Below are 21359 nucleotides of genomic sequence, written 5' to 3'. Positions count from 1 at the left end.
GAAGCTAAGAGGCCCGGGGCTTCCGGAGGTCGCGGAGATGGAATTGGAGCAGAGAGAAGGGTAAGTGGCTGAGCCCTTGTGAAAAACTGCGAATCCCAGAAAACAGCAGCTGCATTGTGTGCAACCATATGACCTTTTACACTGAGGTCTGATGGGGGTTGTAGTTCATGCAACTGCTTTACCTTAGAACCCTTTTATGGACTGGGGTCTGGACTGGTGCATCCTGAGGGAGGAGAAGGCTAGGGGTTTGGACTGCTGGATCTGAGAGACGAGGAGGTTGGAAGCCAGGACTCTTGCGTCTGGTTGCGGGTTGGGGCTTGGACTCCCTGGGTCCTTGGAGAGAAAAAGTCTGGAGGTCTGGACTCTTGGATCCTGGGAGGAGGGGGTCAGGGCTTGAACCCTGTGGGTGCTACGAAGGAGGGGTTGGGGACCTGGTCTCCTGGGTCTGAGGGAGGAGAGCTGGGGGCCTGGATTCTACGGTCTGAGGGAGGAAGGGCTGGGGGCCTGGATCCCTGGGTCTGAGGGAGGAGGGGCTGGGGGCCTGGATTCTAGGGTCTGAGGGATTAGGAGCTGGGGGCCTGGACTCCCAGGTCTTAGGGAAAAGGGGCTGGGGTTTGGGCTCCTGGTTCAGTGGGAGAAGGGACTGGGAGTCCAGGATCCAGGGCCCCTGACCCTTTCCCTGCCCCTCAGGACCATGGCAGCCGTGGGCTTTGAGGAGTTCTCAGCGCCGCCGGGATCGGAGTTGGCGCTGCCTCCCCTATTTGGGGGCCATATCCTGGAGAGCGAGCTGGAGACAGAAGTGGAGTTTGTGTCAGGGGGTCTGGGGGGCTCAGGGCTCCGGGAGCGAGATGAAGAGGAAGAGGCAGCCCGGGGTCGGCGGCGGCGCCAGCGGGAATTAAATCGCAGAAAGTACCAGGCACTAGGTCGGCGCTGCCGGGAGATCGAGCAGGTAGGTGAGTGCGGATCACCGTGTTTTGGGGTCCCCTGGCGTAAACTACCGCCCCCCGCAATCTCTGCCTTTCCACATGCCCAGCCTTTCTTGGCTTGCTGAAGGAATCCTCCACTTATATGTATATTCACTCATTTAGCATGCATTATGTGTCTGGCCCTGTGCCAAGGCCCTGGAAGCGCCATCTCCCGTGGAGCTTCCCTGACAACCCAGATGGGTCCTCCGATGTCTCCTGGGGGGCCTCTCAATGGTGGCACCGCTCACAGGTGAAAGCCCAGGCTCTTCACATCTCCCATACCCCTGCCAGGATTCACTCCTCTCGACTCATTCATTCTGCCTCTTGCATGTCTCTGGACCCTTCTCCTTCCCTCCATCCCCACGGCTGCCAAATCCAAGTCCAGCTGTCTGGGCTGAATGACTGCATCAGCCTCCTTGCTGAGAATGAGGGTGGGCCAGGCGCGGTGGCTCATGCCTTTCACCCCAGCACTGTGGGAGGCTGAGGCAGGCAGATCACCCAAGGTTAGGAGTTCGAGACCAGCCTGGCCAACATGGTGAAACCCCGTCTCTACTAAAATACAAAAAATTAGCCGGACGTGGTGGTATGTGCCTGTAATCCCAGCTACTTGGGAGGCTCAGGCAGGAGAATCGCTTGAACCCAGGAGGCAGAGGTTGCAGTGAGCCAAGATCGCACCACTGCACTCCAGCCTGGGCAACAGAGTAAGACTCCGTCTCAAAACAAAACAACAACAAAAACCTTCACAGCTTTTTATGATATATTCTCCCACACCAAGTCCTTTCAGGACTAATGTTCCGTTGCATGGCATGGAGCGGTTTTGAGCAGGGGAGGGATGGAGTCAGATCTGGGTTAAGGAAGATTCCTCACGACCCCTGTGGAAGGCAGACCACACGGAGGAGGCCTGGACTGGGAGAGCGAGAAACTGAAGCCATCATGTTTCCGGAGATGGAGACAACGCCTGAGTGAGGGTGGGCGGTGGGTGCGTCCTGGGAGTGAGGCTGGTCTTGAACTCCTGACCTCAAGTGATCCACTCACCTCGGCTTCCCAAAATGCTAGGATTACAGGCATGAGCCACCACACCTGGCCTCAACTCTTGATGACAGTGTTGGGAAGTTCTGTAAGGAGGGAGGCTAGAGGCCAGGGGCATATTCCAAACCCTGTTTAACAGATGGACACCAAGGCCCAAAGGGACTCAATTGGAGCCTCTGCTCTTAATCCACCCCCAGGAATAGATTTTTTCTGTTTTACTAGCGTAGAAAATCAAGGCTCAGAGAGGTTAAGTAATGCACCCAAGCTCAGAGCTCAGTAGTGGCAGATCTGAGATTTTTTTTTGAGACAGGGTCTTGCTCTGTTGCCCAGGCTGGAGTGCAATGGTGTGATCTCGGCTCACCGCAACCTCCACCTTCTGGGTTCAAGCGATTCTCCTGCCTCAGCCTCCCAAGTAGCAGGGATTACAGGCATGCGCCACCATACCTGGCTAATTTTGTAGTTTTTTTTTTTTTTTTTTTTGAGTAGAGACAGGGTTTCATCATGTTGACTGGGCTGGTCTGGAACTCCTGACCTCAGCCTCTCGAGTAGCTGAGATTACAGGCATGCGCCACAACATCCGGGTAATTTTTGTATCTTTAGTAAAGACGGGGTTTCACCATGTTGGTCAGGCTGGTCTCGAACTCCTGACCTTGAATAATCTGTCCGCCTCGGCCTCCCAAGGCATTAGCCACCGCGCCTGGCCTGGTGTGTTTCGACTTAATGGGAGGTTTGGGGCCTCTGAGCAGGTAACAGTTGACTTAAGACTTGGAGTGGGGAGTGAGCCGTATGGACGGCTGGGGAGAGGGTCCAGGTAGAGGAACAGCATGCCGAAGGCCCCCACAGGAGAGCACTCAGGACTGTGGCATGGTGAGAGGGGAGCCGGAGGGAGGGGAAGGTGGAAGGACCTCAGCCCACACGATGGTCTTTGACCAGTCTCCCCGGAGCCTAGTACGTGCCCCATTAAACATCCGTTGAACAAATGAACGGGAGCCGTGGGATCCAGCTGATGGGAGTTCCCACCCCACAGGTGAACGAGCGGGTCCTGAACAGGCTCCATCAGGTGCAGAGGATAACTCGGAGGCTGCAGCAGGAGCGGAGGTAACCCCTTCTCCGTCCCCTCTGGGCCCCTAAGCCTCGGCTCCCAAACACCCCCAGTCCCTCTGGTCTCTCCCCACTCCCACGTCCGCCCAACCCTCACAAGCCACAAGGAGGAGAGGCAGGAGATGAGGGCCAGGGCCTGAGGCAAACGGGGGAAGAGTGTGTTCGGTCTTGGAGGAGAGAGCTGAGCACTAGGACTGAGGGAGGGCCGGGTGCAGGGGGCTGCGCGCCAGGACTGAGGGAGGGCCGAGGGCCGGCTGGAGGGGGCTGCGCGCCGCCGAGACTGAGGGAGGGCCAGCTGGAGGGGGCTGCTCCTGAAGGGAGGGAACAGCACGATGGAAGGCACAAAATGCAATTTTTTTTTTTTTTTTTTTTTTTTTTTGCGGTGTGACTCTAAGCAAGCAGTGTCCCTTCTCTGAGCTGTTTCCTGTCAACTAAGGGCAGTGCCAGTATCATGAGGGTGCAGCGGGGTTAAGCCGGAGCTTCCCACGGTGCATCTCCACAAAACCTGCCCCGGTGACTGCTGCCCCTGCCACTCACAGTGTCCCTGTCCCAGCAAAATGGGAGCAAGCTTGGTAGGAAGGGCTCCACGTTGCTGAGTCAACCACGGTTCTCATCTCGGTCCTCGGCTCAGGCTCGGCGCAGTGACCCAGGGCTACGTGCTCTTCCCTGGAGCCCATTCTTGCCATCCTGGTCACCCAGCAGCCTGGGGTCTCCTGCCTTTCAGGCTGTTCCTTCTTGGCCGCCTTTGCTAGTTCATCCTCCTTTCCCCAAAGCTGAAACCTGCGGCTCCCAGGGTTCCTCTGTCCGCACCTGTGCTGTCCAGCGCGGTAGCCGCCGGCCACGGGTGAGATTTTCACCTAAGTTGAAATAAGAACTCTGTCACTCTTGCCACACACCAAGTGCTTAGGAACAGCCATGGGCAGCCACTGGCTGCCGACTTGGACAGCAGATCAGAACACGCCCATCCTCTGGGAGCACAGCTGGGTCATGCGGGTCAACCACGTTAAAGGCCACCTAGGCTGGGCACAGTGGCTCACACTTGTAATCCCAGCACTTTGGGAGGCCAAGGCGGGTGGATCACGAGGTCAGGAGTTCGAGACTAGCCTGGCCAACACAGTCAAACCCTGTCTCTACTAAAACTACAAAAAAAAAAAAAAAAATAGGTGGCACACACCTGTAGTCCCAGCTACTTGGGTACTCGGGAGGCTGAGGCGGGAGAATCCCTTGAACCCGGGAGGCAGAGCTTGCAGTGAGCCGAGATTGCAGCACTGCACTCCAGCCTGGGTGACACAGCGAGACTCCGTCTCAAAAAAAAAACAAACAAAAAAAAGTCACCTAAATGCAGCCGACTTCTGAGTTCCATCCACAGCTTTCTGAGTCCCGTGTTCATTTGTCCGCCGCCTGCTGGACAGCTGTCCTGCTTATCCACCGTGCATCTGAAGTTAACCTTGACCTTCCCCCACATCTACCCCATGTCAGGGAATAACTCCACCTCCACTGCCTAGAGCACTTTGCTTGTTTCTCTCAGCCCCACATCCATCCATCACAACCCGTCACCTCTACTCCTAGAATACATCCAGAACCCCGCCTCTTCTCACTCCTCCTCTGCCACCAACCTGGGCCTGGGGACACAGCCTCTTGCTTGGATTACTGCTCTCTGGCCTCCCTGCCTCTCTTTTGGCCCCAAGTCTCCTCTTAAAACAGCCTGGGTGAGCCCCACCTTTCCCTGTTTGTACCTTTAGTCAATTTTTTTTTTTTTTTGAGACCGAGTCTCACTCTGTCACCCAGGCTGGAGTGCAGTGGCGCGATGTGGGCTCACTGCAAGCTCCGCCTCCCGGGTTCTCGCCATTCTCCTGCCTCAGCCTCCTGAGTAGCTGGGACTACAGACCTTTAGCCAAGATTTTTAAGATCAGGAGAGTTTATGAAAGGGATCAGCGTCCTTTCAGGTTAAAACATGCGGGAGTTAAGGAAGCATCTGTGTATGCAAAGCCTCCCTGAATAATTGAGGACAGCTAAGTGAGAATCAGGCTTTCTGCACTGTTGGCCCGGAGCCCAGCCTCGTGGCTCCCCAAGTGTGGCCCCTGGACTGGCAGCATCAGTGCCACCTGGGAACTTGGTGCAAATGCAAGTTCTCAGGCCCCGCCAGGCCTGCGGTATCTGAAATGTGGGACTAGTCCTTCTAACATGTGAGACAGACCAGGCCCCTCCTCTGCTCCTCTGCGGTGGCTCTCTGCTGACTCGGAGTAAAGGCGAACCTCCTGCAGCAGCCGACCAGGCCCTGCCTCAGAGGGCCCCTTACGCCCGCCCGCCTGCACTGGAAACCAGGCGCGTGTGCTCTGCACCCACGTCAGGGCGTCTGCACCTGCCGCTCCTTCCGCCGCTCCCTCGCCTGCTTGGTGAGGCGTCCGCCACCATCCTTTTGAAGTTCCAAGCCCGGTATCACCTGCCTTCTTCCCACTTTCTGACCTGTTGTGTTGGGCTGGTTTGCTTATTGTCTGTCTCCCCTGCAACCCTGACTCTAAGCACAGGCGCCTTTGTTACCCGATGTGTCCTTGGCACAGCCGCTGGAACAGCACACAGGGCAGAGTGGGCGCTCGGTGCATGTGGAACCAATGAGGTCTGTGTGAAAACATCCTGGCCGGGCGCGGTGGCTCACACCTGTAATCCCAGCACGTTGGGAGGCCGAGGCGGGCGGATCACCTGAGGTCAGGAGTTCAAGACCAGCCTGGCCAACACGGGGAAACCCTGTCTCTACTAAAAATACAAAAATTAGCTGGGGGTGGTTGCAGGTGCTTGTATTCCCAGCTACTCGGGAGGCTGAGGCAGGAGAATCACTTGAACCCGGGAGGTGGAGGTTGTGGTGAGCCGAGATCACACCACTGCACTCCAGCCTGGGCAACAGAATGAGATTCCACCTCAAAACAACAAACCTCAGGCGCTGGTGCGGAGGAAGCATCCCATCAATTAGAGCTTTAAAACTAAGGATCTACCGGGCACGGTGGCTCAAGCCTGTAATCCCAGCACTTTGGGAGGCCGAGACGGGCGGATCACGAGGTCAGGAGGTCGAGAGCATCCTGGCTAACACGGTGAAACCCCGTCTCTACTAAAAAAAATACAAAAAACTAGCCGGGTGAGGTAGTGGGCGCCTGTAGTCCCAGCTACTCGGGAGGCTGAGGCAGGAGAATGGCGTGAACCCGGGAGGCGGAGCTTGCAGTGAGCTGAGATCCGGCCACTGCGCTCCAGCCCGGGCGACAGAGCGAGACTCCGTCTCAAAAACAACAACAACAACAACAACAAAAACTAAGGCTTCTGGAGGCAGGGGCTGGGGAAAGAAGAGAAGGGGGTGTTGATAAGAGGCGAGGTCATTAGGAGCGTTCTGCACTCCCCTCTTCAGTGATCAATAAAAATGACAACTCACATATCAACGTTTACTGAGTGCCGACATCACAGTAAGTACAGAAATCGTCTGGTGTCACTACTTCAGTGTCACCACTGCGACATCCAGCCCAGTTGAGGGTTTCATGTCGTTGCAGAGCAGGAAACTCAGCCTCAGAATGGTCGTCTTGTCTTGCTGGAGGTCTCAAGGCTGGTCAAGGGCGTGGCTCCCAGGCCTCCAGTGCCAGAGCTCAGGACCGTCTGGGTCCAGGACAGCTTTGGTGTTGAGTAGGGTGAGAGCTGAGCTCTATCCTGGGGCCCTTTTCCCCAGCTGCTAGGAGGTAACTTAGTCCATTGGTGGCTTCTCCCCCTGAGCAGGTTCCTCATGAGAGTGCTGGACTCCTATGGGGATGACTACCGGGCCAGCCAGTTCACCATTGTGCTAGAGGTGAGTGTTGGGCCTCCAGGGGGGTCAGGAACTGGGAGCCCAGGACGCAGCCATCACCTACCTCCCCCTCTTCCCCGCCAGGATGAGGGCAGCCAGGGCACGGATGCTCCCACCCCAGGCAATGCTGAGAATGAGCCTCCAGAGAAAGAGGCACTGTCCCCGCCCAGAAGGACTCCTGCACCCCCAGAACCTGGCAGCCCAGCGCCCGGCGAGGGGCCCAGTGGGCGGAAGAGGCGGCGAGTGCCGCGGGATGGACGCCGAGCAGGGACTGCGCTGACTCCAGAGCTGGCTTCAGTGCAGGTGAGGAAGTGAGGGGACTCAAGGGGAGCGACCGGGGCCCCAGAGCTGGCTCCGGTGCAGGTGACGGGGGGGGGGGGCTCAAGGGGAGGGGCTAGGGCCAGGGCTGGGCCGAGTCAGGTTCAGGGCTCTTGGGTTTTGGTTCTGCACCCTGAGGGGCCCAGGGCTGGGGGAAGTTGAAGAAAGGAGGTAACCAGGATGTGCTGGAGGAGGCCTAGGATCAGGCAGGGAAGTAGTTGGAAAAAGTGGGGCAAAGGCTTGGGTGAAAGGAGGCAAAGTTGGAAAGGGAAGGAGGAAGACCTGGAGAAGGAAAAATAGCTAGACAAGGCTAGGAGTAGAGAAGAAGGAAGGATCAAAGGAAGGATCAGAGAAGATGGGGTGGAAGGGAAGGCCCAGTGCGGGGAGGAAAGCTGGAAGAACATCTGTGCCCAGAACACTGGGATTGCTCTGAGGTGTGAGGAGGAAGGTGACTGGCCTAGGAAGACAAGAACGGTGAGGCTGGCCGGGTGCAGTGGCCCATGTCTGTAATCCCAGCACTTTGGGAGGCCTACATGGGGGATCACTTGATGCCAGGAGTTTGAGACTAGCCTGAGCAACATACTGTGACTCCCATCTCTACCAAAAAGAAAAAAACATGTTAGGCATGATTGGCATGTGCCTGTAGTCCCAGCTGCTTGGGAAGCTGAGGTGGGAGGATCACTTGAGCCTGGGAGGCAGAGGCTGCAGTGAACTGTGATGGCACCACTGCACTCCAGACCCTGTCTCTTTAAAAATCAAAACAAAACGAAAACAAAAATGGTGAAGCTGATGGGATTTTCTGGATTCTCAGGCCTATTAACACCTTGTTCCTTCTCTCCTGCAGATTAAGGTCGAGGAAGACTTTGGCTTTGAAGCAGATGAGGCCCTGGATTCCAGCTGGGTTTCTCGGGGTCCAGATAAACTGCTGCCCTACCCAACTCTGGCCAGCCCAGCCTCTGACTGACCCATGCCCAGTAAACTGAGCCCACACTCACCCTGGCCACCGTCTACTTGTTCCCACCTCTGATCACACACATGCCACGCTCTGGGGTTGGTGTTCACATTTTTATTGGGAGCCGTGGGAGGGGCCGCCTCTGTCAGTGAAGGTGCTCACAGTTTCTTCAGCCACTCCAGGCTGGGGCCCTGAGGGTCCTGGGGGTGGCTGGGCACGTCCGGCATGTTCCCATCATCACGGACGGGCACTGTGGGACAGGAGGTGGGCCACTGAGACCAGCATGTCTCCACAGTCCTGGAGAGAAGAGCTGGTCTGTCGCTCTATGTTCAGAGAGGGAAGGGGGACCCCAGGGCTGAGAGGAGGGGAAGGGTCAGAGAATCAGTGATGCAGAAAGAGGCAGGAAATACAAAGACTGAGAGACATGGAAAACTAGAGAGAGAGAGAGCAAGTGAGAGCCTGCGCGAGAGCGAGCTAGGGTCGAAAGAGATGGGGAAACAGGACAGAAACCTGAAAAGATGGAGACCGAGAAAACAACACAGGTGGGAACCCAGAGAGGGACACAAATGTGGAAAGGTAATAGCAACTCGAAGCCCAAACACAGAATACGACACTAATTATATCTCAATTCTTAAAAAATGGAACGGGAAATCCAGGCACCACTGCTGAATCTCTGATGCCTGCTCAGGAAACAGCTGCCCGTAGCTGCCCCTACCCCAGCACAGGGAGGCTGGGCCCATCCCAGCGATCCCTGCCTGGCCCCTACTCACCTGGGTAGTTGTAGGGCGTGGCCTCGTTGATCATGATGGAGTACTTGACGTAGGGGCTGAATGTGGGCATAAGTATAGCTGTGGAGAGACACAGGGGTGAGCCCCAGGGGAAGGTGGCTCTGAGGAGAGGGAAAGAGAATCTGAGCCTTGGCAAAGATAAACTGCAAAGCGGGAGGGCAGCGGGGAGGGCCTCCAGGAGGATCCTTGGTACCCTGGGATCCCTACTTATAGACAGGAGGGCTTAAAACTCTTTCGGGGGGTTAAGTGGAGGTAGGGGTGGGAGTCTAACACTCACAGATACAGGGGGCCTAGAGGAGGAAGCACTGGGGTTGGTCGTGGAATGAGTACGTTTTGAGTGTAGGGGTCATCATGGAGCATCCTGTGGGTAGTGTCATGGGACTATTCTGGAGAAATTAAGACTGTTACACATTTGGCCAGGCACAGTGGCTCATGCCTGTAATCCCAGCACTTTGGGAGGCAAAGGTGGGCAGATCACCTGAGGTCAGGAGTTCACGACCAGCCTGGACAACATGATGAATCCCCATCTCTACTAAAGATACAAAAATTAGCCTGGCATGGCGGCAGGAGCCTGTAATCTCAGCTCCTCAGCAGGCTGAGGCAGGAGAATCCCTTGAGCCTGGGAGGCAGAGGTTGCAGTGAGCCCACATTGTGCCACTGCACTCCGGCCTGGGCAACAGAGACTCTGTTGCAAAAAAAAAAAAAAAACTGTTACAAACTGGAGGAGAAAGGTTTGGACAAACAAAAACAACAGTCACTGACAAGTCAGTCCATCTAGGGTGGGAGCCAGGAGTCCCGGGGGATGGGGTACAGTGCATAAGAAGAATGTTCTAGGCCAGCACTGTCTGACAGATGGTAAGACCCAGGTATATAATTTTATATCTTTTAGTAGCCACAGTAAAAATGAGATATAGATGAAACAAATTTTAAGAAACATACTTGGCTGGGTGAGGTGGCTAACGCCTGTAATCCCAAGATTTTAGGAGGCCGAGGCAGGTGGATCACCTGAGGTCAGGAGTTCGAGACCAGCCTGACCAATGTGATGAAACCCTGTCTCTACTAAAAATACAAAAGATTAGCCAGTGTAGTGGCGTGCGCCTGTAATCCCAGCTACCCAGGAGGCTGAGACAGGAGAATCGCTTGAACCCGGGAGGCAGAGGTTGCAGTGAGTTGAGATCAGGCCATTGCACTCCAGCCTAGACGAAAGTAAAACTCCGTCTCAAAAAAACAAAAACAGACCAAAAAAAACCATGGTATATCCAAACATCACTTCAACATGTAATCAACAAAAGACGACTGGTAGTTTACACACTTAGTTATACTAAGTGTTTGAAATCCAGTGTGTCTTATACCACCTCAATTCATACCAGCCTCACTTCAAGTGCTCAGTGGCCAGGTATGGCTGGTGGCTGCCAGATTGAACAAGCGTTCAGAACCTTACCTAGTGCCTGGCTGGTGGACCAACAGTACTTACAAGACCTGGCAACTCTTCAAAAATGCAGAATCCCATGCCCCACCCCAGACCTACAGAATCAGAACCCACAGTTTGGCCGGGCGCAGTGGCTCACTCCGGTAACCCCAGTACTTTGGGAAAGCGGATCACTTGCGGTCAGGAGTTCAAGACCAGCCTGAACAACATGGTGAAACTTCATCTCTACTAAAAATACAAAAATTAGCCAGGCGTGGTGGCACGTGCCATCCCTGTAATCCCAGGGGTGAGCAGTGGCCCACCCAGCACTTGGGAGGCAGAGGAGGGCGGATCACGAGGTCAGGAGATCAAGACCATCCTGGCTAACACGGCGAAACCCTGTCTCTACTAAAAATACAAAAAAATTAGCCAGGCGTGGTGGTGGGCGCCTGTACTCCCAGCTACTCGAGAGGCTGAGGCAGGGGAATCCCTCGAACCCGGGAGGCTGAGTTTGCAGTGAGCCGGGATCGCGTCACTGCACATCAGCCCGGGTGACAGTGAGACTCCATCTCCAAGAAAAAAAAAAGGCCCCATCCCTGCAGGAACTGCGGTGCTAATTAAGGTGTGAGTAGCACAGTTCCAGGGCAGAGGGCTGAGGTTTTCAATCAGCAAGACGACACATTAGGATCATAGGGGGATTTTCACAAGACACAGATTCCCCAGCCCCACCTCCAACCAAACCAACTCAATTCAGAATGTGGGAGAGGGGAGATGAAAGGGAGGAGGAGGATCTGGACTTTATTTTTGGTGCTCAGGTGTTGCTAATGCATAAGCAGGGTTGAGAACGTCTCATTTAGAAGGGTTAAGAGCGTATTGGGTAGGGGGAGAGGAATGCGGGGGGGCGGTGGAGGCGTTATAATGGGTATGGGGATAGACAAGGGGATGTCGCGGGGATGCAGACACACTGGAGGGGAGCCGAGGGAGGCGACAGGGCTTTAGGGGTACAAGATGGAGGGATGTAGGGGGACGGGGGTGGACGATGCAAGTTTGCGCCTGAAGCACTCACGCACCGACGCCCCCGATGACGAAGGACGCGACCAGCACTGGCTCCTTGTCCCAGGCATTCTTAAGGAAGGCGCCGAGTCCTGAAGGGGTGGCGAGGAGGGTCACCCCTGCAAGTGGCTGCCCCCCGTGACCTCTAACCCTCTCGTGCCACCCCTGCCCTGGAGGAGCCCCCTCGTGACTTCTGCGTCCCCCTCCAGCATGGACCCCATCGCCTCCACCACTGCCCTGCCGCACCTCAGTCCCAGGACCGCCCGGAGGTTCCCGGTACCACCGAGCCCCGCGCGCCACCGGCACTTACTCGCAGCCATCTTGGTCTCGGTGGCGACACCTGCGAGGACGCGGAGCACTCTGGGAGTTGTGGTCCCTACGCGCGAGAAACCCCTCCCCGGGTTGCGCGTGCGCCCTGGAGCAGAAGTGGAGAAGAAAGCCAGGACGCGGAGCACTCTGGGAGTTGTGGTCCCTCTGTGCAAGGTACCGCTTTCGGCTTCTGCGCGTGCGCACTAGCGCAGAACAAAGATGGAGCCGCGGAGGTAAAGGAAGTAGTGCCAGGAGCAAGCGCAAGCCTGACTTTGCGGACCTGCGTGGAATCTCCTTACTCTCTGCCTAGAAGTCGCTCCGGGGTGACTAGTCCTCCTACTGAGACCACCTAAGGCGGAAAAAAATAGTCCTCATTTTATAGTTTATGTATGAAAGCCCATTTTACAGATGAAGAAACTGAGCCCGGGAGAAGGTGAATGACTAACCTTTCCTTCGAGGTCTCAGCTCAACATCAGCTCGTCCTGGAAGCGCTAGGTCTCATCCCAGATGGGTTAGGAGCTTTCTGCGGGCTCTCACAGTGCCCTGTTACCGCCATTATAGCTCAGATCACTTAAGAAACTGACCTGGTCTGGGTCTGTCAGTCGGACTGGTAGCAGCTGCTTGAGAGCAGTAACGAGTCTGAGTTCCCTCTGTGCCTGCCAACATCGCACAGCGAGGGTCTGCCACGTAATAGGTGCTAATCTTTTTTTTTTTTTTCTGAGACTGAGTCGCCCAGGCTGGAGTGCACTGGCGCGATCTCGGCTCACAGCAACCTCCGCCTCCGGGGTTCAAGCGATTCTCCTGCCTCAGCCTCCTGAGTAGCTGGGATTACAGGCGCGCGCCTCCACACCAGGCTAATTTTTCTATTTTTAGTAAAGACGGGGTTTCTCCATGTTGGTCAGGCTGGTCTCCAACTTCCCGACCTCAGGTGATCCGCCCGCCTTGGCCTCCCAAAGTGCTGGGATTACAGGCGTGAGCCACCGCCCGGCCTATAGGTGCTAATTTTAATCAATCAATCAATCAATCACAGTATCACAGCAAGAGCCTGGCACATAATAGGTGCTAATTTTTATCTGTCAACCAATCTATCGATCAATTAATCACAGCAAGGGCCTGGCACGTAATTGGTGTTAATTTTATCTATCAATCAATCACAGCAAGGGCCTGGCACTTAACAGGTGCTAATTTTTATCTATCTATCTATCATAGCAAAGGCCTGGCACATAATAGATGCTAATTTTTATCTATCTGTCTATCACAGCAAGGGCCTGGCACATAATGGATGCTAATTTTTATCTATCTGTCTATCTATCACAGCAAGGGCCTGGCACATAATAGATGCTAATTTTTATCTATCTATCTATCTATCTATCTATCTATCTATCTATCTATCACAGCAGGGGCCTGGCACATAATAGATGCTAATTTTTTTTTTCTTTTTTTCTTTCTTTCAATCACAGCAAGGGTCTGGCACATAATAGGTGCTAATTTTTTTCTATCTGTCAATCAATCACAGCAAGAGTCTGGCACATAATAGGTTCTTTTTTTAAAAAACAGATATCTTTCTGTCTGTCTGTCTGTATTTGAAGACATGGTCTCACTCTATCACCCAGGCTGGAGTGTGGTGGCACAATTTATTTATTTTTTAGACAGGGTCTCGCCCAAGCTGCTCTTGAACTCTTGGGCTCAAGCGATCCTCCTGCCTCCGCCTCCTGACTAGTATTTGTTTCTAGAGTTAAATTAATGAACACCACAGGTTATGACTGACCCCCCTGCTAACCTTTTCCACAGCGCTATAGGGCTATGACACAGTCACCCACAGGCCCCCACCTCGATCCTCTCTTCCCTAAACGACCATCTGGCTCTGGCTTTCTGATGTTTCCTCATTTCCTGGGAGGGGAGAGGATGCAACCAAGCCCTGACTCCAGCTCCAGCAGATATCTGCCTACCATGGCCCTGGTGCTGATCCTCCAGCTGCTGACCCTCTGTGAGCCGCCCCTTCCTTCTCCCTGGGTTCCGGGATGGGGTGGGGGGCAGAAAGAGAGAGAGAATGGAGACCCAGACACCCTGCAGGGGGACCAGGCAGCACTAGCTGGAGCTTTGGGATTCTAGGTTCAAATAAAGAACAGGACTGGGGCCCAGACCCCTGGGTCCTAAAGCAAGGGAACACAGATTCCCGAAAGAGGAAGGAGGCGGGGACAGGTATCTCTGGATCTTGAAGCAGGAAGAGGATAGGGGACAGGGAGGACTCCTAGATTCTCATATGGGAGGGGGATGGAAGCCAGGACTCTTGATTCCCTGGGAAAAGGGGGCTGGGAACAGGGCTCTTAGCTCCTGAGAGAAGACGGAAATGGGGACCCAGATTCCTGAACCCAGGAGAGGAGAAGCTCTGCCCCCTGGAAAGGTGGAGTTCAAGGGCCTGAACTCTTGGGTGCCCAGGCCAGAGGGGTCCGCGTTCAGACTTCTTCAGTAGGTGGGCAATGGAAGTCCGAATTTCTGTCTACGGAGACAGGAGGAGGGAGGGATAAGATTCTCATTTCCCAGAGGAGAGAGGAGCTGGGGACTCAGATTCTGGGGCTACCAGTGAGATGGGGCTGGCCACAAAGGGCTTTGAAAGGAACTCGCTGTCGGGCACAGTGGCTCACGCCTGTAATCCCAGCACTTTGGGAGGCTGAGGCGGGCGGATCACCTGAGGACAGGAGTTCAAGAACAGCCTGACCAACATGGCGAAACCCTGTCTCTACTAAAAATACAAAAATTAGCCTAGTGTGGTGGCGGGCACCTGTAGTCCTGGCTACTAGGGAGGCTGAGGCAGAAGAATCGCTTGAACCTGGGAGGCAGAGGTTGCAGTGAGCTGAGATCACACCACTACACTCCAGCCTGGGCAACAGAGCAAGACTCTGTCTCAGACAAAAAAAAAAAAAAAAAAAAAAAGGAACTAGTCCCTCAACCTTCTACAGGGCCTCTGTGTCACACGGACATTACTCCATCTGGTGAGTAGCTGCCCCATCCACTCTCCTTTATGTCGCTGACACCCCTTTTCCAACTACTCAGATTTTATTTTGGTGCCCAATCCCATCCCAGAAGTCCTTATTTTCCTCCCTCCCTCCCTCCATTCCTTCCTTCTTTTCTCATTCCCCTTAGTGGTCATTATAGGTGAGTACTGAAGAGCAGGAACTTCTGAGGCAGAGGCCTCAGTTTCACCATCGTATTCATTTATACGACTTTGAACAAGCCACAGCTTGCTAAGACTCCATTTCCTTCTCTGTAAAATGGGCCGCTGTGAAATTTCATCAAATCACATGTGCAAAACCCTGAGCCTGGCACAGTGCAGGGCTTAAGAAATAGGATCTTGGACCGGGCACAGTAGCTCATGTCTGTAATCCCAGCACTTTGGGAGGCCGAGGTGGGCGGATCATGAAGTCAGATCGAGACCATCCCGGCTAACACGGTGAAACCCCATCTCTACTAAAAATACAAAAAAAAAAAAAAAAATTAGCCGGACATGGTGGGACGCGTCTGTAATCCCAGTTACTCAGGAGGCTGAGGCAGGAGAATCGCTTGAACCTGGGAGGCGGACGTTGCAGTGAGCCGAGATCGTGCCACTGCACTCCAGCCTGGGCGACAGGGCGAGACTCCGTCTCAAAAACAAAAAAACAAACAAAAACCTCTTGGAGATATTTCAATGTCACTATAGCTATTTCTACCTTTTTATTTTATTTTATTTTATTTTATTTTATTTTATTTATTTATTTTGAGATGAGTCTCTGTCGCCCAGGTTGGAGTGCAGTGGTACGATCTCAGCTCACTGCAAACACCTCCTGGGTTCAAGGGATTCTCCTGCCTCAGCCTCCCGAGTAGCTGGGACTACAGGCATGCACCACAGTGCCCAGATAATTTTTGTATTTTTAGTAGAGACAGGGTTTCACCATGTTGGCCAGGCTGGTCTGGAACTCCTGACCTCAGGTGATCCCTCTGCCTTGGCCTCCCAAAGTGCTGGGATTACAAACATGAGCCCCCTCACCTGACCCTTATTTTTATTTATTTATTTTTAAAGATGCTTCATTCTGTCACCCAGGCTGGAGTGCAGTGGCTCTATCATAGCTCATTGCAGCTTCGAACTCCTGGGCTCAGGCAATCCTCCAGCCTCAGCCTCCCAAAGTGCACGTCATCATGGAGTTCTCACTCTGCTGCTCAGGCTGCAGTGCAGTGGCATGATCTTGGCTAACTGCAACCTCCGCCTCTAGGGTTCAAGCAATTCTCCTGCTCAGCCTCCCAAACAGCTGGGACTACAAGCTAGCACCACCTCACCCGACTAATTTTTGTGTTTTTAGTTGAGACAGGATTTCACCATGCTGGCCAGGCTGGTCTTGAACTCCTGACCTCAGGTGATCCACCCACCTTGGCCTCCCAAAGCGCTGGGATTACAGCCATAAGCCACCACACCTGGCAGCCTTCCTATACTCTTGTGTGATTTGTGAGTAAGTGATGTCTGCCAGTACTGTCATTTGTCCTCCAGTTTTGTCTTTTAGCATACACAACTTAAGAAATTTGAAGTGGTCAAATTAATTAATCTTCCATAGAACTTCTTATTTTATATTTTAAGAAGCCTTCCTTACCCCAAGACAAATATATTTTCCTATAGTTTTTTGAATAATTTTATAGTTAAAAAAATGAAACACAGGTAGGTCTTTAATTAATCTGAAAGTTGTTTTGGGAAATGATGTGAGGTAGGGATCCAACATTTTTTTTTTCTTCCAAATAGTAAGTTTTGGCAACTCTTGAAATACTATATTGCAAATATTCTGGAAAGTTATTTAAAATTAGAGTTCTGGCTGGGTGTGGTGGCTCACACCCATAATCCCAGAACTTTGGGAGGCCAAGGTGGGAGGATTGCTTGAGGCTGGTAGTTTAAGACCAGCCTGGGCAACATAGGGAGACACCCCCATCTCATTACTTAAAAAAAAAAAAAAAAAAAAATTACAGAGTTCTGGGACCTGACTACTGTGTTTACAAACTGTGGAGTAAAGCTCAGAAGTTTCTGTCCTGCCCCTCTGATTTGCACCTGGTTTTAACAAACCGTGATTGTAGTCCAGTCTCTCCCTGATTTTACAAACAGGAAACTGAGACTGAGAAAGAGGCAGTAATCGTTCAAGGTGATTTTCCTCCTTCCCCAACTTCCCTGTCATCTTCTGGGGCTCCCAGGAGGCCCGAGGACCCAGGCAGCCCCGTTTATTCAGTCCCCCCAGCTTTATACCCCAAGCCATGGCTGGGAGCTCAGCCGGCTACAGTTGTGACCCTTGGGGTCAATGTGACCTTGAGGTGCCAGGCACCCCAACCCGCCTGGAGATTTGGACTTTTCAAGCTTGGAGAGATTGGTCCCCCTCTCTTCCGGGATGTGTCCTCCGAGCTGGCAGAATTCTTTCTGGAGGAGGTGACTCCAGCCCAAGGGGGAAGTTACCACTGCTGCTACCGGAGGCCAGACTGGAGGCCGGGTGTCTGGTCCCAGCCTAGCGATCCCCTGGAGCTGCTGGTGACAGGTGAGGTCCTGGGGTCAGGGAGGAGAAGCGGGTGGAACAAGGGAGGTGGGGGAGGGACAGAGAGATACAGGTAAAGAGAGAGCGAGGCGGGCAAACTGACAGATTCACAGACACAAGAAGAAAACATCAATAAGACACTGGGGAGGGGGAAGATTATGAAAGAGATGAGGGGAGGAGAAAGACAGAGGCAGAAGGAGGAAAGAGGCAGAGGAGGAAAGAGGATTCCAGGCAGAGGACAAAGAGAAAGAGACAGAGGCAGAGGACAGGAGGAAAGAGGACAGGAAAGACAGAGGACAGGAGAGACAGGACAGAGGACAGGAGGACAGACAGGAAAGACAGGACAGGAAAGAGACAGAGGAAAAAAACATCATACTAAGATCATATTGAAAGAAAGAAAAAGAGGAGGATGAGGAAAGAGACAGGAAAGATAGGAAGATGAAAAGATCACATCAAGATCAAGAAAGAAAGATCAAGATCGAGGCTATCATATTAACATAAGACACAAGAAAAAAACAAGAAAGACACTATACAAGATGAAAATGAAAAAGACAAAAAGAAAAAGATATAAGAAAGATCAGTGCTAAGATGAAGAAAGATCATACAGAGAAAGAGATAATATACAGGAAAGATTATACAAGAGAAAGAGATTATAAGAAAGAGAAAGAGACAGGAGGCAGAGGAAGAGACAGACAGGACAAGAGAGGACAGGAAGAGGAAGAGGATAGGGATAGGTGGGAGGCCACTCCAGACCATGCCATCATCACATCACACACACATCATGACCACACACACACCACATCACACACAAGATACATCATATTAAAAACATCATTAAAACATTTTAAAATATCATATTATTATCATGATCATGCCATGATATTACATCATACATTATAAAGAGGAAATAAGAGGAAAGATGCAAGAAAAGAGTGAAGAAAGATTATAAGAGAAAGAGGAAAGAGGAAGAGACAGGAAAGAGGAAAATCATAAGAAAAAGATCAAGATTGAAAAAGATCATTAAGATTTGAGAAAGAAAGAAAGAAAGAGGAGACAGAGGAAAGAGGAAAGACAGGAGGACAGAGGACAGGAAAGAGAGGACAGATCATATGAAAAAGATCATAAATAAGAAAAACAAGAGACAACAAGATTATAAGAAAGAAAGAGGAAAGAGGACAGGGTGAGGACAGGCAGAGGCTGAGGCCAAGATGAAATGAAAAAACATCATACATCATCAAGTGCCAAAAAAAAGACATCATGCCAAGACATCATGCCACACTCCATCACATCACATCATCACGCCATGCCAAAAACATCATACAAGATGAACATCATAAACATCATGCCATACATCATGCCATCATCAAGGCTGACATCATGCCATGCCACATCATGCCAAGATCATACAAGATGAACATCTGACAGATTGAGGCAGAGAAAGAGAGGACAGGCAGAGGAGGACAGGAGGAAAGAGATTGAGGCAGAAAGATAGGAGGAAAGAGACAGGAGAGACAGGAAAGAAAGAGACAGGTAGACAGGAAAGAAAGAGGACAGGGTGAGGAGAGAGCGTGGGGACAGGAGACTCTCACCCGGTCTCCGCAGCAGCTGCCGCGGCTGCCGCCGGCGCAGGCTGCCCGGGCCGGTGGTGGCTCCCGGCGCCAACGCTTCCGCGCTGCGCCGGCTGCCCACGCATTGTGCTGTACTGCGAGGGCGTGGCGGCCCTGCTGCAGTACCGCGACTCCGCGCAGCCTGGGCTGACTTCCCGCTGCTGGGCGCCCAGGCCCCGGCACCTTACAAGCAGCTGCTACTACCACACGCCCTCCGCGCCCTACGTGCTGTCGCAGCGCAGCGAGGCGCTGGTCATCAGCTGGGAAGGTGAGGGTCCTGCCGCCGGCCCGTCTCCCCAGCCCCAGGAACAGCGGTCCCAGCCCTCCTCCTCAGGACTAGGAGCCCAGGTCGAAGCCTCTTCAGACCCAGAGCCCAGGTCCCAGCTCCTTCCACCCAGGCCCAGACCCCAGCCCTCTTCCCGACCTGCCCGCAGTCCTCCCAGCCTCCCCACACCTGTCCTCCAGCCCTCCCTCAGACCCAGGAGGCCCTTGTGACTCCCCAGCCCTTCCCTCAGACCAGCCCAGGTCCCAGCTCCTCCCTCAGACCCGAGTCTGCCCAGCCCCTCCTCCCTCGACCTGCTCCCAGTCCCCTCCAGCCCTCCTTCCCTTCACACCTGCCCAGTCCTCCAGCTCCTCCTTCGACCTGAGTCCAGACTCCCAGCCCTCCTTCTTCAGACCAGGAGCCCAGGTCCCAGCCCCTCCTCCTCAGACCTGAGTCCAAGCCCAGCCCCTTCCCCAGACCTGCCCAGCCAGTCCTCCAGCCCTCCCTCCTCACACCTTGCCCAGTCCTCCCAGCCCTCCTCCCTCAGACCCAGGTCCAGACCCCCAGCCCCTCCCTCCCCACAGACCCGGATCCGCCCAGCCCTCCTTCACACCTGCCCAGTCCTCCAGCCCCTCCTCCCTCAGACCCCAGGTCCAGAACCCCAGCCCCTCCTCCCTCAGACCCGGGAGTCCAGGCCCCAGTCCTCCCTCCCCAGACCCAGGAGTCCAGGCCCAGCCCCTCCTCCTCAGACCCGAGTCCAAGCCCAGCTCCTCCTCCTCAGACCCGAGGCCCAGCCCTCCAGCCCTTCCTCCTCAGACCCAGGAGTCCAGACCCCCAGCCCCTCCTCCAGACCCAGGGAGCCCAGGTCCCAGCCCTCCTCCTCAGCTCCAGGAGCCCCAGGCCCCCAGCCGCCCCCTTCTCCCTCAGACCCGGGAGTCCAGACCCCAGTCCTCCTCCCTCACAGACCCGGGAGTTCCAGGTCCCTGCAGCCCCTCCTCCCTCAGACCCAGGAGTCCAGGCCCCCAGCTCCCTCCCTCCCTCACAGACCCAGGAGTCCAGACACCAGCTCCTCCTTTCCTCAGACCCAGGAGTCCAGACCCTGTGTCCCTCCTCCTCGTGACCCGGGAGTCCAGGGTCCCCAGCCCCTCCCTCCCTCAGGCCCAGAGTCCAGGCCCCCAGCTCCCTCCTCCCTCAGACCCAGGAGTCCAGGACACCTCAGCCCTCCCTTCCTCAGACCCAGAGTCCCAGACAGCAGCCTTCCTCCTCCTCAGACCCAGGAGTCCAGGACTCCCCAGCCCTCCTCCTCAGACCCGGGAGTCCAGGTCCCTCAGCACTTTTTCATCCTCAGCCTCGAGCCCCAGCCCCAGTCCTCCTTCCCAGACCCAGGAGTCCAGGCCCCAGCCCCTCCTCCCCACCCAGGAGTCCAGACCCCAGCCCCTCCTCCCTCAGACCCAGGAGTCCAGGCCCCCAGTCCCTCCTTCCTGGACCCAGGAGTTGAAACCTCCATCGACTCCCCCTCAACTTTGAGACTGAGGAGTCAGGTCCCCAAGTCCACCCCAGGGCTGGAAACCTGGAGTTCAGGGCCCAGACTTTGGGGTCCGGGAGCTGACGGCCCGTCTCTCCCGGCTCCGCCCGCAGACTCTAGCTCCTCCGACTACACTCGGGGGAACCTTGTCCGCCTGGGGCTGGCCGGTCTGGTCCTCATCTCCCTGGGCGCACTGGTCACTTTTGACTGGCGCAGCCAGAGCCGCGCTCCTGCTGGTGTCCGCCCTTGAGCCCCAGGGGCACTGCAACGCGAGAAGACTTCCAACCTGAGTGATGGAGAGGCTGGGACCCCGGGCTGGACGTCCTTTCCTGCAGCCCGACAGCCCTGCTGGCTGAGCCCCGAGGAACTGCCCTTTGACACCCCTGTGCCCTGTGCTGTGGCTTCTTTCCGGGTCTTTCCCAAGGAGTAGCTGAGTGGAAGACGCAATCAGCGGTTAAGACTTCCAAGCCAGAAGACAGAGGGTTTGAATCCCAGCGCTGCCGTCTACTCACTGTGGTAGTAGTAGCAGCTACAGAGAGGTAGCAGTGAGAGGGGAAGCCAGCTGGACCTCCTGGGTCGAGTGGAAGCTTGGAGAACTTTTCTGTCTTACAAGAGGATTGTAAAATGGACCAATCAGCGCTCTGTAAAGTGGACCAATCAGCAGGACATGGGCGGGGACAAATAA

General features: G+C 54.3%; 3 protein-coding genes across 4 annotated transcripts; 2 read left to right on the top strand and 1 right to left on the bottom strand.

Moving 5' to 3' along the window:
* Positions 1–37: 37 nt before the first annotated feature.
* On the top strand, positions 38–8227 carry TFPT (TCF3 fusion partner). Of its 2 annotated transcripts, none has more exons than NM_001168872.1 (6): positions 38–60; positions 691–949; positions 3022–3092; positions 6849–6918; positions 7000–7218; positions 8078–8197. In NM_001168872.1, exons 1-6 carry the CDS (start codon positions 38–40, stop codon positions 8195–8197), a joined length of 762 nt encoding a protein of 253 aa, NP_001162343.1. The 2 variants fall into 2 exon arrangements, with proteins under 2 accessions (NP_001162343.1, XP_031514858.1); XM_031658998.1 differs by lacking the exon at positions 38–60 and adding an exon at positions 101–276 and having other exon boundaries at positions 8078–8227.
* Positions 8228–8279: 52 nt separating this feature from the next.
* On the bottom strand, positions 8280–11897 carry NDUFA3 (NADH:ubiquinone oxidoreductase subunit A3). The gene is made up of 4 exons (XM_003916080.3): positions 11745–11897; positions 11452–11526; positions 8956–9033; positions 8280–8435 (listed from the first exon to the last, which is right to left on the bottom strand). Exons 1-4 carry the CDS (start codon positions 11752–11754, stop codon positions 8344–8346), a joined length of 255 nt encoding a protein of 84 aa, XP_003916129.1. The 5' UTR covers positions 11755–11897; the 3' UTR covers positions 8280–8343.
* A 1796-nt stretch (positions 11898–13693) lies between these two features.
* On the top strand, positions 13694–18944 carry OSCAR (osteoclast associated Ig-like receptor; the record flags this gene model as incomplete). The annotated part of the gene is given in 5 exon segments (NM_001169057.1): positions 13694–13730; positions 14704–14736; positions 16984–17276; positions 18881–18909; positions 18911–18944. Coding segments are annotated over 5 exon segments (426 nt in total), but the record flags the coding sequence as incomplete, so codon positions are not given.
* Positions 18945–21359: the final 2415 nt, after the last annotated feature.

This window comes from Papio anubis, chromosome 20, assembly GCF_008728515.1.
Source record: "Papio anubis isolate 15944 chromosome 20, Panubis1.0, whole genome shotgun sequence".
In the NCBI taxonomy this organism is placed as follows: Eukaryota; Metazoa; Chordata; class Mammalia; order Primates; family Cercopithecidae; genus Papio; species Papio anubis.
The sequence above is the reverse complement of the archived record's forward strand: the minus strand, read 5'-3'. Positions and strand labels throughout refer to the sequence as shown.

What these genes read in the sequence shown, in the direction of transcription:
- TFPT (NM_001168872.1), top strand. Translation starts at nt 38, where the DNA reads ATGGAATTGGAGCAGAGAGAAGG. An exon ending in GCTGCCGGGAGATCGAGCAG is followed by an intron (nt 950 to 3,021) that starts GTAGGTGAGTGC and finishes CCCACCCCACAG; the next exon opens with GTGAACGAGCGGGTCCTGAA. An exon ending in AGTTCACCATTGTGCTAGAG is followed by an intron (nt 6,919 to 6,999) that starts GTGAGTGTTGGG and finishes CTTCCCCGCCAG; the next exon opens with GATGAGGGCAGCCAGGGCAC.
- NDUFA3 (XM_003916080.3), bottom strand. An exon ending in CTTCGTCATCGGGGGCGTCG is followed by an intron (nt 9,034 to 11,451) that starts GTGCGTGAGTGC and finishes GTCTCTCCACAG; the next exon opens with CTATACTTATGCCCACATTC. An exon ending in CACGCCCTACAACTACCCAG is followed by an intron (nt 8,436 to 8,955) that starts GTGAGTAGGGGC and finishes CCTGTCCCACAG; the next exon opens with TGCCCGTCCGTGATGATGGG.